Here is a 20,506-nt window from a genome sequence, read left to right as displayed (position 1 = left end):
TGCAGCAAAATTTAACAGTTATTTGTGGTTCTTCAGACCAACTCCAAATTTTGGATCTTTAACCCTATTATCCAAAAATTTTACTGGAAATAATGGACATGATGGCAAAAAAAGGAATGTGTTGCTTTACCACCAGATTTTATTAGCAGTAAGATTCAGTATTCACATGGCTGCAGTTCCTAACACGGGTTGAGGGTGAGAAGAACCTCTTCCCTCACAGTGTCTTGGCTACAGAAGTCAAACCTGGGGAGAGAAAACAAGGCGTCAGCTCTTCCTGGCACACAGCTGGTGTGTCACCTGTGATGACAGCCTCTTCTCTGCCATCAGTCTGAGTGAGTGTGACACCTTGTGCCTGAGACTAGATACTGGCTGAGGGAATACCTCTTGGGTATAAAGGACTGCATTTTCCTTTCCAATTTTATGCCGTGACTATGCAATAGCAGACAGAAAAGGTATTATTGGACTCTCAAAGGACAGGGAATATCCACCAGTCACATCCCTGGAGCACCTACTAAACACGGCATGTTGTCAATGAATGCAGTGAGGAATAAGAGGGTTGGCAGCATGACAAGAAATCAGCCAGAGTTTTTAAAAAAAGGAAAAAGAAAGAAGCCAGAGTAAAAATCCTGAGGTCCTGGTGTTACATTGGCCCGGTGTTCTTATTTTAATTCAACATTCAACTGAAATGATAATTTTACTCATTAAGACTGAATGATACTTAGGAGGCACATTTTCTTACTGGGGTGGGTTGCCATGCCCTCCTCCAGAGGATTTTCCCATCCCAGGGATCGAACCCAGGTCTCCTGCATTGCAGGCAGATTCTTTACCATCTGAACCACCAGGGATGTCCAACAAAATACATACGTGTATGTAAATGCCTGAGGCATAAAAAATGCTCAGAAAAGACTCTTTTCTCTTCATCTTCATTCTCTTCCCTGTAATTTAATGGCTAGCAGATGTGCAAATAGCAAATTAAAGGTTAAAAACTAATCTCAAAAGGGTCACAAGAAACGAAGAGCACACAATAAATATCAATAAAGTTGAACTGAATTTGTTTTGAGGTAGTGAAGAATTTGCTGAAGTCAGATCTCCTGCCCCTGAATTGTGGCTTTGAGACTTCACTGAATTATCTGTAACATGGGGATGTTAGTAGCACTTAGCTCCCGTTACCACCATCAAGAGTGTAAACATAACTATTATTTGGAAGTGTTTCTCCTGTCCTTTGCAGTCTCTCCTTCCCATCCTAGTCCACTCACGGCCTTGGGTAGTTTGCTCACACATGTGAGCTGATCAGCAGTCTGCTGAGTATTTAAGGAGATTTTCCAGCTCTCTGAGATTCCCTCTCGGTAGCTTTCTCCTTGCTGGTCCTCAGGCCTATGAAATCTACTTGTCTTGGATTTTCTGGTTTCTCAGATCTGTTTCTTCAGGCCAGGTAGTGGGCTCTGCCTGAATTTTCCCTCTTTGTGGGACATCCTGGTTGCTCTCTTAAGGCTGTAAGCCAGGACAATTTTAAGACTACATTATTTGTTTATCATCTCTCAACATTCACTTTCCTTTGTTGCCTAATGTTCAGTATCTTAAAAACTGTGGTTTGATATATTTTGTCTGAATTTCTGTCTGTTTCAGTGGGAAGGTAAATCTGGTCTCTTGTGCCTCCACTTTGCCAGAAGCAAAAGCTCCTCTTTGGACTTACAGGAGGACTGAAGGATATGATGGAAGAAGCCGCATAGCTCTGTACCTCACAATTGGGCTTTATACTCAATACACTGGGCTGATATTAGTACTTTTATGAGTATCGTCATCCTCAACTCACTGTTTCTGGTGATTCACCATGGTAAATGTCCTTTGATTCACTCACACTTCAGCCTTGATTAGAACCAAGTGTTGATCTTTGTTTTCACTAAAAGGGCCAATGATACAGGACAACCTATTTGTGTTCTTTGATAAATTGCATGTTTTCCTGGTAATTGAAGTGGCGATTTGGTGAATCCAGGAAGTTTGGGGAAGATACACATTAAGCACACCCATAGCACAAAGCACAACTGCCAGATGAAGCCAATCTTTTCACATTAGGATCATGAAACAAGATTCTCAATCTAACGCTTAATTTGTATCAAATCACACAATGAAAGTGAAAGCCGCTCAGCAGCGTCTGACTCTTTGTGATCTGTATAGTCTATGGGATTCTCCCAGCCAGAATACTGGAGTTGGTAGCTGTTTCCTTCTCCACCAGGGATCAAACCCAGGTCTCCTGCATTGCAGGCAGATTCTTCTGAGCTACCAGAGAAGCCCAGACGGTCATCTACAAATCTATTAAAGTTGTTTTCCTAAAGTTCTACAGTTTCTCCCAAAGAAATAAAAGGGGTTAGGAAGCAGCTATTGCTGAGACAGAGGAGAACCACTGCAGATTATTTAACTTAAAGTTGTTTTTCAGTGGGAGTAGAATTATAAATGTGACAATGCTTCCAATCTCTTTGGATTTATATTACTTACACTTGTCCATCATATGCTTCCACAGTGATCTTGGATGCTCCCACTTTGGGTAGAGTTGGGTTGATCACATTGTTGTACCAAAGAAACTTAACCTTTTGCAAAACTCCAACATCCACATCTGAGTCAAATTCGTTGGATTCAGTACTGTCTGGTTTGAGAGTACCGCTTGGGAGTGAAGGTAAACACATAGATGAACATACGTAAATATACATATACATATATGTTTCTGAAACCAGCTTACAATGTATCTCTAGTAAGATGATTGATAGTACATTTGTCAGTCTAATGGTTAAATAAACACAGACTCACATGCTCAGTCAGTGGTAGTTCATTTGCCATCAATAATGCATGTTACTTTAAAGTCAGCCTTACTTTGATAAAACTTCAAACACAATCCTCCCACAATTTAATAAATGATGACATCATGATGTCATTCTTTTCCAGTTGTTTCATGGGTAGAATAATTATTTAGTGATTATAAAGCAGATGCCATACATCAAAATAAATAACTGTGGTTTTCTCAGGAAATAGTAGGGAAAAAATTTAGGAACAGAATTCTAAAACATATTAAGGTACAAGGGTGAAATAATATCTTCCTTTTAATGACACATGGCAGTTCTATAATTCTGAAGGGGTTCAGAGCAAGTCTCTCCAGAATGTGCCGCTTTGGCAGCTGGACTATTTTGAGCTGAAGAAAATCAAGATTCATCAGATTCAAGAATAACTTCTACTTTTCCCTTACCTGCCTAAAAGAATTTAGGTAGAAGGCGTGGCTCAAGAAGAGAAATATCGCCTGAGATAAGTACAAGGAATATGGCCTGGGTGTGACAAGCTGGCATGGAGCTCCGTGGGCCTGGAGATCCAAATTCCTCTCCATGTACCGTTGTCTCTGCCTGGCACAGCAAACCTTTGTTCCCCAAATATTTGGTCTTCCCATCTTCCCCTTTCAAGTCCCAGACCCCTGCTCCCTTCTCCTTAGCTCAGAGTGGCATATAAGCCTCAACTGTTTGATTGTAGGTCTCATATTACAGGAGCCCCATATGTACATTATTAAATTAGTTTTTCTCCTGTTATCTGTCCTATATTAATTTTATTACTAGACTAGCCAAACAGCCAAAGCAAAAAACTTTCTTTCCCTGCATTCCCATGTGGTAATGAATAAGCTCTTATGTCCATGACATACATTATATGTGTGAAGGATTCCAACATTTAAGGAGCTTAGAGTTTACTTACTTGAAAATTTCATACTGCTTAGAGTTTCCTTTATCTCCAAACAAAGAAACTAGTATGTGTCCTGTAACTCTCCTTCCAGACAGTGTGACGGTCACCTCATACCTCCAACCTACAAAGGGGAAATGTTTGCAAAATATCAACTTTTAGAAAAATTACTCCGAAAACAGGATTCCATTACTGCTGAATTTTGAATAATTTTTGTCTGGTTTTGGTAGTTCTAATCACATAGTGATGGATATTCCTTTAACTAAATGTTCAGAGGGCTAACAATAGGGGGTTGGGGAGGATCACAGATTCTTCTCAAGGTCAAAAGATTTCAAGCCAAGGGACTAAGTAATATATTTTGCTTTCAACTCTTTAAACCTAACAATGTATTCTGGATCTTATAAGAACTTTATATTAAAAGATAATGTGATATTTTCATCAGTTTATTTCATTTTTATAGACCACAGAAGTTTAGAGTACTATCATCTTTTGGTCAAAATAACCTACATTTATCTCAAATATTCTATAAGTCAACTTTCCATCATCACTGGAATTGTATTGAATCACTGCAGATGGTGACTGCAGCCATGAAATTAAAAGACGCTTACTTCTTGGAAGAAAAGTTATGACCAACCTAGACAGCATATTCAAAAGCAGAAACATTACTTTGCTGACTAAGGTCCATCTAGTCAAGGCTATGGTTTTTCCAGTAGTCATGTATGGATGTGAGAGTTGGACTGTGAAGAAGGCTGAGTGCCGAAGAACTGATGCTTTGGAGAAGGCAATGGCACCCCACTCCAGTACTCTTGCCTAGAAAATCCCATGGGTGGAGGAACCTGGTAGGCTGCAGTCCATGGGGTAGTGAAGAGATGAACATGACTGAGTGACTTCACTTTCACTTTTCACTTTCCTGCATTGGAGAAGGAAATGGCAAGCCACTCCAGTGTTCTTGCCTGGAGAACCCCAGGGACAGGGGCCCCTGGTGGGCAGCCGTCTGTGGGGTCGCACAGAGTCAGACACGACTGAAGCAGCTTAGTAGTAGTAGTAGTAACTGTGGTGTTGGAGAAGACTCTTGAGAGTCCCTTGGACTGCAAGGAGATCCAACCAGTCCATTCTGAAGGAGATCAACCCTGGGATTTCTTTGGAAGGAATGATGCTAAAGCTGAAACTCCAGCACTTTGGTAATCATTTTATCAGTTCAGTTTAGTTCATTTCAGTCACTCAGTTGTGTCCGACTCTTTGCGACCCCATGAATCGCAGCATGCCAGGCCTCCCTGTCTATCACCAACTCCCAGAGTTCACTCAAACTCACATCCATCAAATCAGTGATGCCATCCAGCCATCTCATCCTCTGTCGTCCCCTTCTCCTCCTGCCCTCACTCCCTCCCAGCATCAGAGTCTTTTCCAATAAGTCAACTCTTCGCATGAGGTGGTCAAAGTACTGGAGTTTCAGCTTTAGCATCATTCCTTTCAAAGAACATCCAGGACCGATCTCCTTTAGAATGGACTGGTTGGATCTCCTTGCAGTCCAAGGGACTCGCAAGAGTCTTCTCCAACACCACAGTTCAAAAGTATCAATTCTTCGGTGCTCAGCTTTCTTCACAATCCAACTCTCACATCCATACATGACCACTGGAAAAACCATAGCCTTGACTAGACAGACCTTGGTCGGCAAAGTAATGTCTCGGCTTTTGAATAAGCCATCTAGGTTGGTCATAACTTTCCTTCATAGTGAATTGCTGGTTTTTTGCCATTTAGAGCTAGCCTGGGCCAAATTGGGAAGGCGATAACATTTAGGTTTAGTTTTTATTATGCAGTTAACCCTATTAACTCCCACACAAATAGTTTTTTTCTTCTGCTACCCCAGAAAAGAAATCCAGGGTCTGTCCCCAAGCCTCACCATTCCTACATCCTCTGATTTCCATCACCCATGGAGTCTACAGTCCTGATATCTCTTGAGTCTGTCACCTCCTTTCCATTTCCATAACCTCTGCTATCTCTCTCATGGGTTACTTTTCTGTTTGTAAAAAAAAACCGCATAATTTTGCACAGTTAAACTTCTAACAGAGTATGAAGAGGCTGGAGCAGAAGAAGCCTCCTGAATTCAGCACCAGTATCAATTGTGGAGAAAATTATTTTTGTATCAGATGATATTGTGCATGCATGCCTGCTCAGCTGCTCAGTTGTGTCTGACTCTTTGCCACCCCATGGACTGTAGCCCACCGGGCTCCTCCGTCTATGGCATTTCCCAGGCAAGAATACTGGAGTGGGTTGCCATTTCCTCCTGCAGGAGACCTTCCCAACCCAGGGGTTGGACCCACGTCTCTTATGGCTCTTGCGTTGGCAGGTGGATTCTTTGCCATTGCGCCACCTAGGATCAGGCTCTAAATTCTGTTCTGCCCCTCAAATTTAGCCATGTTTACAGCAAGCATGGCATTGAAGTGTTTTTCCCTTTTGGAGAGGAGTGTTTAAAACGTTTGTACAGAAAAGCAACTTCACACATTTCCACTGGACATGATAAAATACATAGTATTGAGAATTTGAGACAAATAAAATAGGAACTTACGGGCAAAATTGCTGGCATCACCAGTGTTTAGATAAAATACCTGGCCCTCTGATTTTGTTTTCCCAGGAAATCTGTCAGCATAATGACCCATCTGGGGGCAGCCTTCACTTGGACAGGGGAAGCACTTGTTCTAGGGAATATAAGCAAATGGTGAACAAGGATGCTCTTTTTAAAAATAGCGTACGATCTTATTATATGTATTGTTGAATTCTCAGATACTCTAATCCCAATCCTGTTCTGATAGTAACAGAAGATTTTCACGGTGTCTCACCAAAGGTTAAAAATGAATTTCATTATTTACAACAATAAATCAGCTATTTCACTGTTAACACGATATTAAAAAAAATTATAGAAGTCACTTAAGATAATATATATATACATATATATGTGTGTATGTGTATATATATATACATTTAACCTTTTCTCTTTTGCCTCTCTTAAGTTGCTCCAGTTGCCCCAAGACACCCCTCTTGTTTTAGCTGGTCAGAATTTATTTTAGAAAAGTTGAAAAAGAAAGAGCAAGGTGATAATCAGCTTCTGATATACAAAATATAATCCACTGGGAGGACAATAGACTTAAAAGTCATTTTTCTCAATTTCTTTAGTTCCCACTTTTAGCATATCAATGTCTGAAAGATTCAAATCTCAGAATCTTCCCAGTGTGAAGGGAACTTGTTCTAGTTGGTTATTAAGACTTAGGCATGAGGTAAGGGTCTGAAGAAGATTATATCATATAGGAAAATGTCCTTTCTTTTTGGATCAAGAAATGATGGGAAGAAAAGAGGGACAAAATGAACAGAGGGGAGGTAGACAGGTAGAGAGATACAGAAATTCCTACTATGAAAGGGCAAGGCTGCCCCACAGAAGAGGCAAGTGGTGAACTCTTGAATCAGTGGACCGGATGGGGACTGGGCCAAATCTCAAGGTCTGCTTAGATATCCAGAGGTTACCAAAAAAGATGATAAAAAAAAAACCAGGGCAATTATGTGATTGCACAGAAATGTCCACATGCCCACAATCCTATTCCTTTGTAAGGTTAACATTTAAGACTTTTTCACGGTCATCAGTGTCCTGCGGCCATAGCTCAGGTTTCCAGAGGCAATTTTTGTGCTTCAAATTATTTCCAAAGCGGGTTTTCACATTTACCCAACACACACAGAAGTGATAAAGAACAAGGTGGACACAGGCATTTCAGTTTACAAGTCCATTTCTCTAAAGTTTTCCCTTGCCTTATCACTATTAGAATAAACATGTATGATTGAAAGCATAAATAAGATATCAGTCATATAGTAACATTCGTTGAGTGCATACTGTGTGCGGTGAACCACACCAGTCATGAGAAGCGATGGTCACAAAATCCTTCAGGTGCGAGAAACGATGTACTTACTGCACTGAAATCACTGTAAGAGGCACAAGGAAATCCGGCAAAGCCATCAGGGTTGAGGATGCTGTCAGCATAATACTTGTAGCTTCTTAAGTGATTACAGGCCACAAAGTCACGCGTTCCTTTGAAATCAGACATGATTACACATCAGAGACAGATGTTATTTTTCCAAGTTAATGTCATGTTTGGAACATAGTTGTTGAATAGGTTTCTCTAATTAGTGCAAACTCCTGGCAGCCGCAGAACAAAATCATTTATGAAGGGTTGCTATTATTTGAGATGTAATCAGAAGTTCAGATTATAATAGTGATGCCACAGATGAATGAAATGGAAAAATAACTCTAGGAAGAAAAGATCCATCCATATAGATACAAGTATAATTTAGTAATGTATTCCCTGAGTTAGATTCTTGGAAAGTTGAATACAACTACATTTTCTTTCCTGTAGTCTGCTCATGTCCACTTCCCTCTGTGAAAATGTGTATCATGGGGATATGACAAAAAGTCCTTGGTTATAGACAATGTGACACCTGTACCATATCAAAATATGTAGCATGTTTACCAAAAGAAAATGCAGATTCTGCCCCAAGGAAATCTCCTTATGTACATAATAAATAGGTTTACCTTCCCAGATCCCATCGATGTCAACAATCTGAGACAGAGCATTCTTCTGACATCCAGGCATTTCTTTTCCTCCATTTGGGAAGAAATCTAGGTGGCCCACAACTTGGCTCATGCCAAACCCTGAGAAATTTTAAAATATGGGAGAGTTGATGTCAACATACAGACTCAAAACACTCTAAAACGCTTATGTGTAAATTCAAAAAGCACTCCAGGAGGATGAATTGAGGGACTCACCCAGGTTGGGGATCATTGGGGCAGCATCTGTGTGAATTACATCCACAAACTGGGCATCGCTGGGGTCCAATCGGACCAATTCAGGTGTGCCCTGAAAGTAAGGCTCCGCTGGATCCAACCCTAAAACAGACAGGATGCGTCATATCAGTGTCTTATCAGTGGACAGACATGTTTACCTCTCTCACTAGTAACACACCCGAGTACAAGCGCAGGTGGTAATCACGAGTAGGGCGTGCAAAGAAATAAGTCAGTTCTTCCGTAAGGTACTCTTTTCTGAAAGGAAATCTATGTCTAATTTACTATTTGCTTTAAAATGAATTTTCCTTGAGCCGTGGAATATTCGTGGATACTTAGTCACTGGGTCAATTCTGTCTAGTGCAGTTACAACAAAAGAGGTCAGACTCCGGGAGGTAGCACTGGACTCCTAAGAGATTTTCAGGCTAAAAGAGTTCCACCTACACTAACTCCCCTGAGGGAGAGGATCTTGGCATTCACAGTCACTGGGACCACAGTTTTACACAATGCCTGACTGAGCAGGTTCCACTGGTCATTAATGGACTGTGAAAAGGAAAGTTCTCTCCAGCAAATTAAAGAGAAATATTCCAGGTGCCCTCACCAATCCAAATATAACCAACTTATCTGAAGTATTAAAAAAAGAGAATCAGGAGTTTGGGGACAGAGTCGGAAGATACAAGAATAAGTAATCATTCCCTGAAATAGTCACCTCTCAGATCCAGGAAAGCAAAGTCTTTCTTAGAAAGTTACAAGGTTTTTGCAGGACCTGGGTATCCAATACACGACTCCACTGGCTAAATGCAACCAGTCTGAGATTGGTAAAATAATGGTCTTGATCTAACTAGCAGCTTGAGCTCTGGCAGCCCAGGCTCCCAGACTATCTGCCCCCACCACTTGGGTTGTGGTTGATGAGGACTGGAATAATTACCAATTGCTGTGAAGCAGAATATAACTAATTAATACATTTTTGATCTCTTTGGGTTTAATTCTATTTATTCTATTATTTATGCTATTTATTTTATTCACTAAACTCATCCTTTGTGAATATCTGACAAAGAGAAAATAGATATGAATAAGACCGCCAGATGTTTTTAAGTCACGTTTTAGTCACATGTGAGTATTTATATGCTAAACAGGTCTCTGTAGACCAAAGATCAGTATTAATAAACAATTAATAAGGTCTCAGAACACATTCAGAGAAGGAAATGGCACCCCACTCCAGTACTCTTGCCTGGAAAATCCCATGGATGGAGGAGCCCGGTGGGCTGCAGTCAATGGGGTCGCTAGGAGTCGGACACGACTGGGCAACTTCACTTTCACTTTTCACTTTCATGCATTGGAGAAGGAAATGACAACCCACTCCAGTGTTCTTGCCTGGAGAATCCCAGGGACAGGGGAGCCTGGTGGACTGCCGTCTATGGGGTCGCACAGAGTCGGACACGACTGAAGCGACTTAGCAGCAGCAGCAGCAGCAGAACACACTGATTTCTCTGATCCTGTGACCTAATTCGGAAAATGTAAAAACTTTTCTCCTCAGGTAAAAAAGCAGGTCTCTCTGTCAAATTTCTATCCTTGTAGACCCCATATAGGCTTCACTTAATCCAATTTTGCAGCTTTTTACTGTTTTGACCTACCTGTGATACGTCCAATAGTCCCACTGGTCCTCCTTCCTGCCTCCCCAGCAGCGTGGGCACCCAGACTGTGGCCAATGACGTGGACGTCAGAAAGTGAGTATTTAAATGATGACTGTTGAAAAGAAAACTCCTTCAGAATGTTTTCAAATTGGCAAAATTCAAGATGGGCAGAAAAGAGAGAGCTCTGAAAACTCAACTTTTAGGAAGACAGGCTGCCCCTTCAAAGCAATCAATTTTCAAGGATTCTTTTCATTTATAATAGAAAACGGCGATAGTTTAGTGCTTAAACTGGTGGAAGTGGCACTCTTTTTTATTGTTTCACTTCATAGAGGAAATCTTTGATGGTATGAGGACGTGTTGTCCTGAGGTGATGAAACAAGTATTTGGATTAGAAAATAATAATGATTCTTCAACATATGATGTTGGGAAAACTGGACAGTTACATGCAAAAGAATAAAACTGGACCACTTTCTTAAACCATACACAAAAGTAAACTCAAAATGGATTAAAACTTAAACATAAGACCTGAAACCATAAAACACCTGGAAGAAGCATAGGAAATACATTCTTTGACATCCATCTTAGCAATATTTTTTTAGATGTGTCAAAAGCAGGCAAAAGAAACAAAAGCAAAAATAAACAAACAGAACTAGTCAAACTGAAACACTTTTTCATGGTGAAGGAAACCAACACAAACCAAGAAGGCAACTTACTAGACAGGAGAAGACATTTGCAAATTATATATTCCATAAGAGGTTGACATTCAAAACAGACAAAGAGCTCACATAACTCAATATAAAAAAACCAAATAATCTGATTAAAAAATGAAGGGAGGATCTGAATAGACATGCTAAGTCAGACATACAGATGGCCAACAGACAGATGAAAAGACGTTCATCATTACTAATCATTTAGTTCAGTTCAGTTGCTCGGTCGTGTCTGACTCTTTGCAACCCCATGGACTGCATCATGCCAGGCCTTCCTGTCCCTCACCAACTCCAGGAGCTTACTCAAACGCCTGTCCATCAAGTCAGTGATGCCATCCAACCATCTCATCCTCTGTCATCCCCTTCTCCTTCTGCCTTCAATCTTTCCCAGCATCAGGGTCTTTTCAAATGAGTCGGTTCTTCACATCAGGTGGCCAAAATATTGGAGTTTCAGCTTCAGCATCAGTACTTCCAGTGAATATTCAGGACTGATTTCCTTTAGGATTGACTGGTTGGATCTCCTTGCAGTCCAAGGGACTCTCAAGAGTCTTCTTCAACACACCAGTTCAAAAGCATCAATTCTTTGGTGCTCAGCTTTCTTTATAGTCCAACTCTCACATCCATACACAACTACTGGAAAAACCATAGCTTTGACTAGATGGACCTTTGTCAGCAAAGTAATGTCTCTGCTTTTTAATATGCAGTCTAGGTTGGTCATAGCTTCTCTTCCAAGGAGCAAGCATCTTTTAATTTCATGGCTGCAGTCACCATCTGCAGTGATTTTGGAGCCGCCAAAAATAAAGTCTATTTCCATTGTTCCCCATCTATTTGCCACGAAGTGATGGGACCAGATGCCATGATATTAGTTTTCTGAATGCTGAGTTTTAAGTCAACTTTTTCATTCTCCTCTTTCACTTTCATCAAGAGGCTCTTTAGTTCTTTACTTTCTGCCATAAGGGTGGTGTCATCTGCATGTCTGAGGTTATTGATATTTCTCCCAGCAATCTTGATTCCAGCTTGTGCTTCCTCCAGCCCAGTGTTTCTCATGATGTACTCTGCATATAAGTTAAATAAGCAGGGTGACGATATACAGCCTTGACCTACTCCTTCCCCAATTTGAAACCAGTCTGTTGTTCCATGTTCAGTTCTAACTGTTGCTTCTTGGCCTGCATACAGATTTCTAAGGAGGCAGGTCAGGTGGTCTGGTATTCCCATCTCTTTCAGAATTTTCCACAGTTTATTGTGATCCACACAGTCAAAGGTTTTGGCATAGTCAATAAAGCAGAAATAGATATTTCTCTGGAACTCTCTTGCTTTTTTGATGATCCAATGGGTGTTGACAATTTGATCTCTGGTTCCTCTGCTGCTGCTGCTAAGTCACTTCAGTCATATCTGACTCTGTGTGACCCCATAGATGGCAGCCCACCAGGCTCCCCCATCCTTGGGATTCTCCAGGCAAGAACACTGGAGTGGGTTGCCATTTCCTTCTTCAATGCATGAAAGTGAAAAGTGAAAGGGAAGTCGCTCAGTGATGTCCGACTCTTCGTGACCCCATGGACTGCAGCCTACCAAGCTCCTCTGTCCATGGCATTTTCCAGGCAAGAGTACTGGAGTGGGGTGCCATCACCTTCTCCACTGGTTCCTCTGTCTTTTCTAAATCCAGCTTGAACATTTGGAAGTTCATGGTTCATGTACTATTGAAGCCTGGCTTGGAGAATTTTGAGCATTACTTTGCTAGTGTGTGAGATGAGTCCAATTGTTTGGTACTGTGGCCACTTCTGACTGAAAAAGGTTACTAATCATTAGGGAAGTGCAAATCAAAACCACAGTGAGAAAACACCTCATACTTGTCAGAATGGCTATTATCAAAAAGACAACAGATACTGAGTGTTGGCAAGGATATGGAGAAAAGGGAATCCTCAAGTATGTCAGTGGCAATGTAAATTGATACAGCCACTATGGAAAATAGTATGGAGGTTCTTCAAAAAATTAAATACAGAACTATCATACGGGCCAGCAATTCCACTTCTGGGTATTATTTCTAAGAAAATGAAAACATGAATTCCAAAAGATATATGCGTTCCTATGTTCATTGCAGAATTATTTACAATAGTCAAGCTATGGAAACAACCTAGGAATCTATCAATAGGTGCCTAAAGAAGATGTAGTACAGACATACTGGGTTTCACTGAGCTTTGCTCTATTGTGCTTCACAGACACTGTGGTTGTTTTTTGTTTGTTTGTTTTTTACAAGCTAAAGGATTTTGGCAGCTCTGCTTTGAACAAGTCTAACAGCGCCATTTTTCCAACAGCATTAGTTCACTTTGTGTTTCTGTGTCACTTTTTGGCAATTGTCAGAATATTTCAAGATTTTCATTATTATAGTATTTCTTATGGTGATCAGTGCAGAGATGACAACAGCACCCCACTCCAGTACTCTTGCCTGGAAAATGCCATGGACAGCTGAGCCTGGTAGGCTGCAGTCCATGGGGTCGCTAGGAGATGGACACGACTGAGCGACTTCACTTTCACTTTTCACTTTCATGCCCTGGAGAAGGAAATGGCAACCTACTCCAGTGTTCTTGCCTGGAGAATCCCAAGGATGGGGGAGCCTGGTGGGCTGCCGTCTCTGGGGTCGCACAGAATCGGACACGACTGAGGTGACTTAGCAGCATGGTGACCACTAACCTTTGATATTACTACTGTTATTGTTTTGGGGTGCCACAAACCACACTCATGTGGATGGTGAATTTAATCAATAAATATTCTGCTAGCTCCACGAACCAGACATTGCAATTATATAGATTGGTACATGAAACTAACGGAATATTGTTTGTCAACTTTACTTCAATTTTTTAAAAAAGTAAAAGAAAAAAATTAAAGAAAGAAAAGAAAAGAATAATGAAAGCAATTACTTAAGCATTTTCAAGTTTCATATTTTCTAAGTTTTTAGTTAGCAAATCAGGTTAACTTGTTATCACTGTGCTTCTCTTCAAACAAACAAACAAACCCCTAGTTTAATTATCATGTCAACTTGGCTTAATAACTGGTTATGTTAAAAGAACTAACAGTGGAATTCAGTAGATAGACCTTACCTGGTTGCTTGAATAATAGCACTTAAAATTAGTTTAATTTTAACTTAATGGGCAATGAATTGATGAAGTTCAAATTGATTTAACTGATGAAGCTTACATCAAGATTATTTTTCTGCATTTTTCTCTTCAATCAAGGAGAATGCAACTCTCAGTAGAAAACATATTTTATCAATTCTCATACATGCAGCAATTTTGAGGGGAAGAGAATTCAGAGAGCCATGTGCATGGGCTTTTAGATATCCCAGAGTTAGTTACCTTAAGAACATCCACTAAATACGCCACCTCTGCACCCACAATCCGGATGTTCTGTGTGGCTTGCGTGTACCCTGTGCGGGAGCCGCCTTTCCAGTCCACACAGATGCAGTTCACACTTTCCACGCTAAACAGGTTCTGGTGGGAGGGACACAATAAATAGGTAAACAATTCAGGATCTTAACTAACTACTAACTAACACTCTTGAAGACTAGGATCAATTTTCTTCTTGACCTACACAACATCATGCTCGCTTTTTAACCCGAAGTCAGTAAATGAAACTTCCGTTACAGTTATGGAATACTTTTTAAAGCTTAACACTGGCTCTAAACTAGAGGTTTGGCCATAATGGGAAATGGCTTCTTGGGATTTCTACACAACAGATGCATGGATGTTTGTTTCGGGGAAAAGTGTACAAAATGTGGTACAGTGGTTTGTCTCACTAGCACATCATCAACTTCACAAGCCTACATTGTCTCTTACTAGAATGCACCCCAGGACATCACCTGTCTTGTTCACTGGTGTATGTTCAGTGCCTTAGTTCCCGGCCTATAGTAGGTATTCAATAAACATTTACTAAATAATGGAATAAGTGAAAGACTGTGTCAGGACTCTTTAAATAAAGATATTGAAGGCAAATGAATAGGCTCTTCCATGATAGAAAGATAAATCTAAGTTTTTGTATGACTGTGTTTTATTGTACATCACTGAAGTTATTTTACATAAGAATATAACCTTCCAGATATCTACTTGAAGTGAGGATCAGTGATAGTTTCACGAATGCTAGACCTGGCAGAAATTTTGTTTATTTGAGTATGTATTTATGCATATCCCCACCTTTTTGCCGAGAAGAATTTGAGAATGAAACAACCTTAGAATCCATCTCCAACTCTTTCATTTTACAGAGAGTAAAATCCAAAGAGGGGAAACAGTTTGCGAGTGTCCTGGTTAGCTAAGGATAGAGTCAGGACTGGAATTTAGGGCATTTGTTCTTCTAATTTAACCTACTCACTCCTCCTTCTTGATGCCCAAAGCCAAACAAATGCAAGAAAAACACAGCTGCCCTTGGGATCTCAAAAATAAACTATACATATATCTGAAAATCTACATACCTTTGGAGCTGAGAATCGTAGACTTATCTTTTCTTCACTGTAATATATAAATCTATTATTTACCCTCCCTCCTCTCCCAGCTCGATAATCAACTATAAAGTATTTTAGAAGACAAGCTGTGGCCTTACTGATTATTTCTAATCTTAACTGTCTTCAGAATCAGTCAAAACTCTCTTGGAGTTAATTCAGCCTGTAACTTGAGTCATAGGCAGGCCTGAAATAAGACCTTTAAAGAAAAGACTGCATCTTGGTGCCACAGTTGGCCACGAAATCTTGATGAAGAAATGAATCAACAATAATGTTCCTCCAGCACTAGCAGTTACTCAGAAAATGTACTCTGTTTGATTTTCTGTCGTTTAATTCTTCATTATCACAGGGCACATAGCCAAAGGCAAATTCAAGAAAATAGGATCACTACTGTTGAAACAACTGGAGCCAGAAATGAAAATCTACACAGTTTTCCAAGCTATTGCTACCATAGGAGATCAACAAGTAGCAAGCGAAAATCACAGGGAAATAATTAGTTTGGGCAAAATGAGTTATCTTAGTTCTTCACACAGAAATCAAAGCCTATTGAAGAAATGAAATAGGAAATGAAATGAAATGAAATGCAACAAACGCTGCATCAGTATGGCAGCATCTATTGTGAAAATTTTGAAATATCTCTGTATTAGTTACTAAATAATCATTACTTAGAGCCGCCGCATGCCTGCCAGCTTTGCTGCTCTGACCTCCACCCTGTGTCACCTCCTGGACCTCCTCTGGGAACCCCATGCCCAGTGAGGTCAGAGGATACTCCAACCTCCCGCTGACAGGAATCTGTCCTGACTGGGTGGGGCCTTGCCTTCTATGTTGTTAATTATCACTCTGGAAACAAACTTCATTAAGAGAGTTACAGTCCCACCTTGCAAATACTCTGCAGCCAGTTTTCATCTCCCTTGTCTGTGAATCCATGAATAACGAAGCGGGTTTTTCTACTTGTTTTGAAATTGGAGTTTGCGATGATTGATGCATCTGCAACAATTTCCTGTTTGGGGGAGAAAAATGTTTTAACATCAAGTTTCTGAGAGTATCCAGTAGGACTGCCTGTACGAGGAGGGAAGTGGCAGGTGGGAGAAGACTACTAAGTCTCAGGGTCCTTGGGAGTAAGGAGTCTCTCATTACAACCAAGCTATTTCCAAACATTTCCAAGTCGCTATTTTTCAGATGTCGTAAAATGTTTGCATTTGCTCTACTTGGGTAATGTGTCTGCTATAATATTGGAGGCAGAGGATGAGATGATTAGATAGCATCACGGACTCAATGGACATGAATTTGAGTAAACTCCGGGAGGAGGTGAAGGACAGGGAGCCTGGCGTGCTGCAGTCCATGGGGTTACAAAGAGTTGGACATGACTTAGAGACTGAACAGCAACACAATACTGGTGGTGGGGTCTTGTCTTTGACCGATGGAAAATACATATGTATGTATTTTATAGATACAAAATATGTTGGGAGATTACACACAACATCTGGAGATTACATATAATAACCATTTTTAGAATATTGTATTAAATGCACCATAGAGGAATGGATACTTTAAAAAGTTATCAAACCAGACTTTAATAAACAAGTTAGAAGAAATAACATTTAAGCTCTCTGCCCTAAAAATCTCCACTGTGTGACCTGTTCTTTTTAGAAGACAAAATTCCGTATCCTTATTACATAAAACAGATGAAACTTAGTTCTGAAAACAATGAGCACTCTTACTTGAAAGTTGTTTGGGTTCTCATTAGTGTATAGGAGGAAGCGAGTGTTGACTTCTTTTGGAGACCAAGGCAATACTTTGAGGGGTCTTTCTATAGTTCCTGCCCAAGGGGAATCATCACTGAAGCAGCCAAGTCTATCGTAGCAGACTTCTTTTCCTGCAATCACACAGCAGTGTTAGTTTCACCAGAATGCTCTTTTTAGTGGTCTCCCTGCCAATGTTTGAGTTAAATTACTTTTTGTGACATGTTTTCTTCCTCCACATCCTCAGATACCTTCTTATCCACACACTCACAAAACTACTTCAACGCACAACATCCCAGCTAAGGACATGTTGCTGCTTCTCATTTCTACCACGTAGGACTGCCTCACTCCCCTTCTGTCCCTGTCCGGTCCCATGCTATGGATTGATTACGACTCTCAACTCAGATGTCTTCTTTGGGCCTCCAGTGTATGTCCCCAGGCCTTGGAGTAGCGGATGAAATGCTTACCTTCTTTCAACCATCTTCTGACTTTGGGGTTTTTTTTGACAGCTCAAGTTTCTTGCAAATGCCCAAGCTTTATATATCTACCTGGGTCAGTATTTAGGTCTCACCCTATTGCATATATTTAGGGACATCCTAAATTCTTGTGATGAAAAAGGCTGCTCACAAATAATCAAATATAAAGCCCATGGTGGGGCTTCCCTGGTGGCTCAGTGGTAAAGAATTCGCCTGACAATGCAGGAGACACGGGTTCAACCCCTGATCCAGGAAGATCCCACAGGCCACAGAGCAACCAAGCCCACACGACACAACTACTGAGCCTGTGCTCTAGAGCCCGGGGGCCCCAACTCCTGAGCCCATGTCCCACAACTACTGAAGCCCCCACACTCTAGAATCCGTGCTCCAGAAGAGAAGCCACGTCAATGAGAAGCCCACAGGCCACAACTAGAGAGTAGCCCCCACTAGCCACAACTAGAGAAAAGCCAGCGCAGCAACAAAGACCCGACACAGCTAAAAACTAATTAATTAATTAAATTAAAATAAAAAGAAAGTCCATGGTTTGACACAACTCTGCACTTGAATGTTAACCCATAAAAGAACAACACAAAGGAAGAGTTATCCAGGAGGTCCACCATTAACAGTAGGAGTAGCAGTTGTTGTGGGGCCTGCATTCTTGAAAACTTACTATGTGCCAGGTACTAGGCAAGATGATTTACATACATTATCATACCTACATCTCACAATTATCTTACAGTAGGGGTGGTATTATATGCCTAGTTGACAGATGAAGATAGTGAAGCACAGAGAGGTTAAGAATTTTGCTCAGGGAAATACAGCTGTAGCTGGTGGAACCTGGGTTCAAAGTCTACACATGACTCCAAGCGAGGACTGCTAAATTTAGAAAGGAAAATGCAAGTTAAGTTGGAGTTTCAGATAAACAATACATTTTTATTGTAAAAATAATAATAATTTCAATTCTACTTTTTATAATGATAAATTTTATTATTTATATGACTGTGGCATATATTCTTGGTTTTATCTGAAATTCAGTTTTAACAGTAGGGTGTCTTAGCTTTTACCTAGCAGCCTTACTCCCAATACCTATTTTCCTAATCATGGATTTCTCCTACTTACTTATTCCTCATCCTCATAGTGGCTTGAATTCCGCTGTTATAGCCTTTCTTCCAAGTATTGAGCAGTAAGTCTCTTCCAGCATGACATAAATATTTTTTCTTACCTGCGACTGCTCCCAGCAACAGTGAAAGTGTCCAGATTAGCAGCATCTAAATAAAATTTTAAAATATAATTGAGTCCAGGTAAGTAAGTTTTTAAAAGATTGGCATAATACAAGTCTGAATGGGTAAATTTGAATAAATTAGACAACAAGCTTCAGACTCACCGTGGCAGTTCTGTCGAGTTCTGCGCACAACCAGATAGCACCTAGAGGTCCTTTTATAGGCAAATCTTATCTTTTTGAGCAGTGCCATGGAAAAGTGGCATGAGAAAAGAGGAGATTCCAAGGATGTATTTCTAATTTTAGTCATAAATAAACCACGACTGATAGAGTAAGTAAAGTTTTCCACCGTAGTTTTCGAAAGATGAGAAAATGATAGATATGAATAGTTCTGTTTTAATGGGATTATAATGTTTAGAATCATCGTAAGTTTATTGTAGTGAAGTCTCTGGTCTGTCCTTTTCTTAGTTTATAGTTTTCTGGGCTGGTCTGTGGGTATGTGTGAAACTAAATTGTTTTCACGGATTTGACAGCCATAGTCTTGACAACAAATACTAAGAGCTTACCAGCTCATGCAATTTCATACAATCTTGCCTTACCCTCCAAAACAATGAAATAGAGGCAATTCTTCAAGAGATTTCATTTCTTTGGGGAAAGCTGTTGATATTTTAATTTGATAGCCCATAGGACTAGTTTATTTCTCAACAATAACATGGAAGACAGAATAAATGAACTGATGAGAGGAACTGGGGGCACTTCTAAGAACATAGAGGTGAAATCAGTGACCCTATCACCAAATGAAATTATCTATAGGAGAAAAACCAAATTCAACTTGGAAGAAAATGGTCTGGGAAATATAATATGAAAACAAGTAGAATCTATCACCTAATCTATCAATGGGTGATAGATCGCTTAAAATTAATTTTAGAAAGACTGTGATAGGATACCATAATTTTAAGAGACCATAGCATATGGCCTGACAGCATCACAGATATTGGTTGAATGATTTGAAATAGCCACGTTTGTAGGTCAAAAATGGTCAAATAGTCCAGTTCCCTGACAGAGTTTACAGATACAGGGAAAAAAAAAAAAAACCACACACACAAAATGATTTGTGCATGAAGAAAATTCAGGAAAGTTGAACAAGGGAAATATGAACACCAGGACAGAAGCTGCAAGGAAAGGATTCCATGGATGTGAGCCGTGGCAAAGTCCCACTGGATCCTTCCGGTCTCAGCATTTAATCCCATCCTTAGGAACTTTTTCCAATCCTGACGAGGTTGGTTTCCCTCTCCCCTCTAGAAACACTTCCCTTCAGAACTAGCCTCACCTGACACCCATCGCAAGCAGCTGTGGATCAGAAACTGACCAGGCTGGGATTCTCTAGGCCATGTCACATCTCAGTATCTAGCCAGGTTGGCACCAGACGGTCCCTGAACACATCCCCCTTGCAAGAATGAGCAAACAAATGAGGGAATGAATACAAAAACAATACAGCTTGAATCATTGCTATAGTAACAACTGCCTACACAAACTCACGTTAAAAACTGTGATTTTTAACTTAAAACAAGCAAACAAATTAAAAAAAAAAAGAGGTGGGGGAAACAAGGTTCACACTGGGGTTTCAGTTCAGTCAGCCACTCAGTCGTGTCCGACTTTTTACAACCGCATGGGCTGCAGCATGCCAGGCCTCCCTGTCCATTACCAAC

At 40.4% G+C, this 20,506-nt stretch overlaps 1 protein-coding gene across 2 annotated transcripts; it reads right to left on the bottom strand.

Moving 5' to 3' along the window:
- Positions 1-179: 179 nt before the first annotated feature.
- Positions 180-18,846, bottom strand: PNLIP (pancreatic lipase). 2 transcript variants are annotated; one of them, XM_012102994.4, is made up of 12 exons: positions 18,801-18,846; positions 17,076-17,236; positions 16,238-16,360; positions 14,225-14,359; positions 10,168-10,279; positions 8,519-8,638; positions 8,285-8,404; positions 7,665-7,783; positions 6,278-6,407; positions 3,727-3,835; positions 2,494-2,658; positions 180-243 (listed from the first exon to the last, which is right to left on the bottom strand). In XM_012102994.4, the coding sequence occupies exons 1-12, from the start codon at positions 18,844-18,846 to the stop codon at positions 180-182; spliced, it is 1,404 nt and encodes a 467-aa protein (XP_011958384.1). The 2 variants fall into 2 exon arrangements, with proteins under 2 accessions (XP_011958384.1, XP_014958790.1); XM_015103304.3 differs by having other exon boundaries at positions 17,082-17,236.
- Between the last annotated feature and the right edge of the window lie 1,660 nt (positions 18,847-20,506).

Source organism: Ovis aries, chromosome 22, assembly GCF_016772045.2.
Source record: "Ovis aries strain OAR_USU_Benz2616 breed Rambouillet chromosome 22, ARS-UI_Ramb_v3.0, whole genome shotgun sequence".
Classification (NCBI taxonomy): Eukaryota; Metazoa; Chordata; class Mammalia; order Artiodactyla; family Bovidae; genus Ovis; species Ovis aries.
Note: the sequence above shows the minus strand (reverse complement) of the source record. Positions and strands in the feature narration are given on the sequence as shown.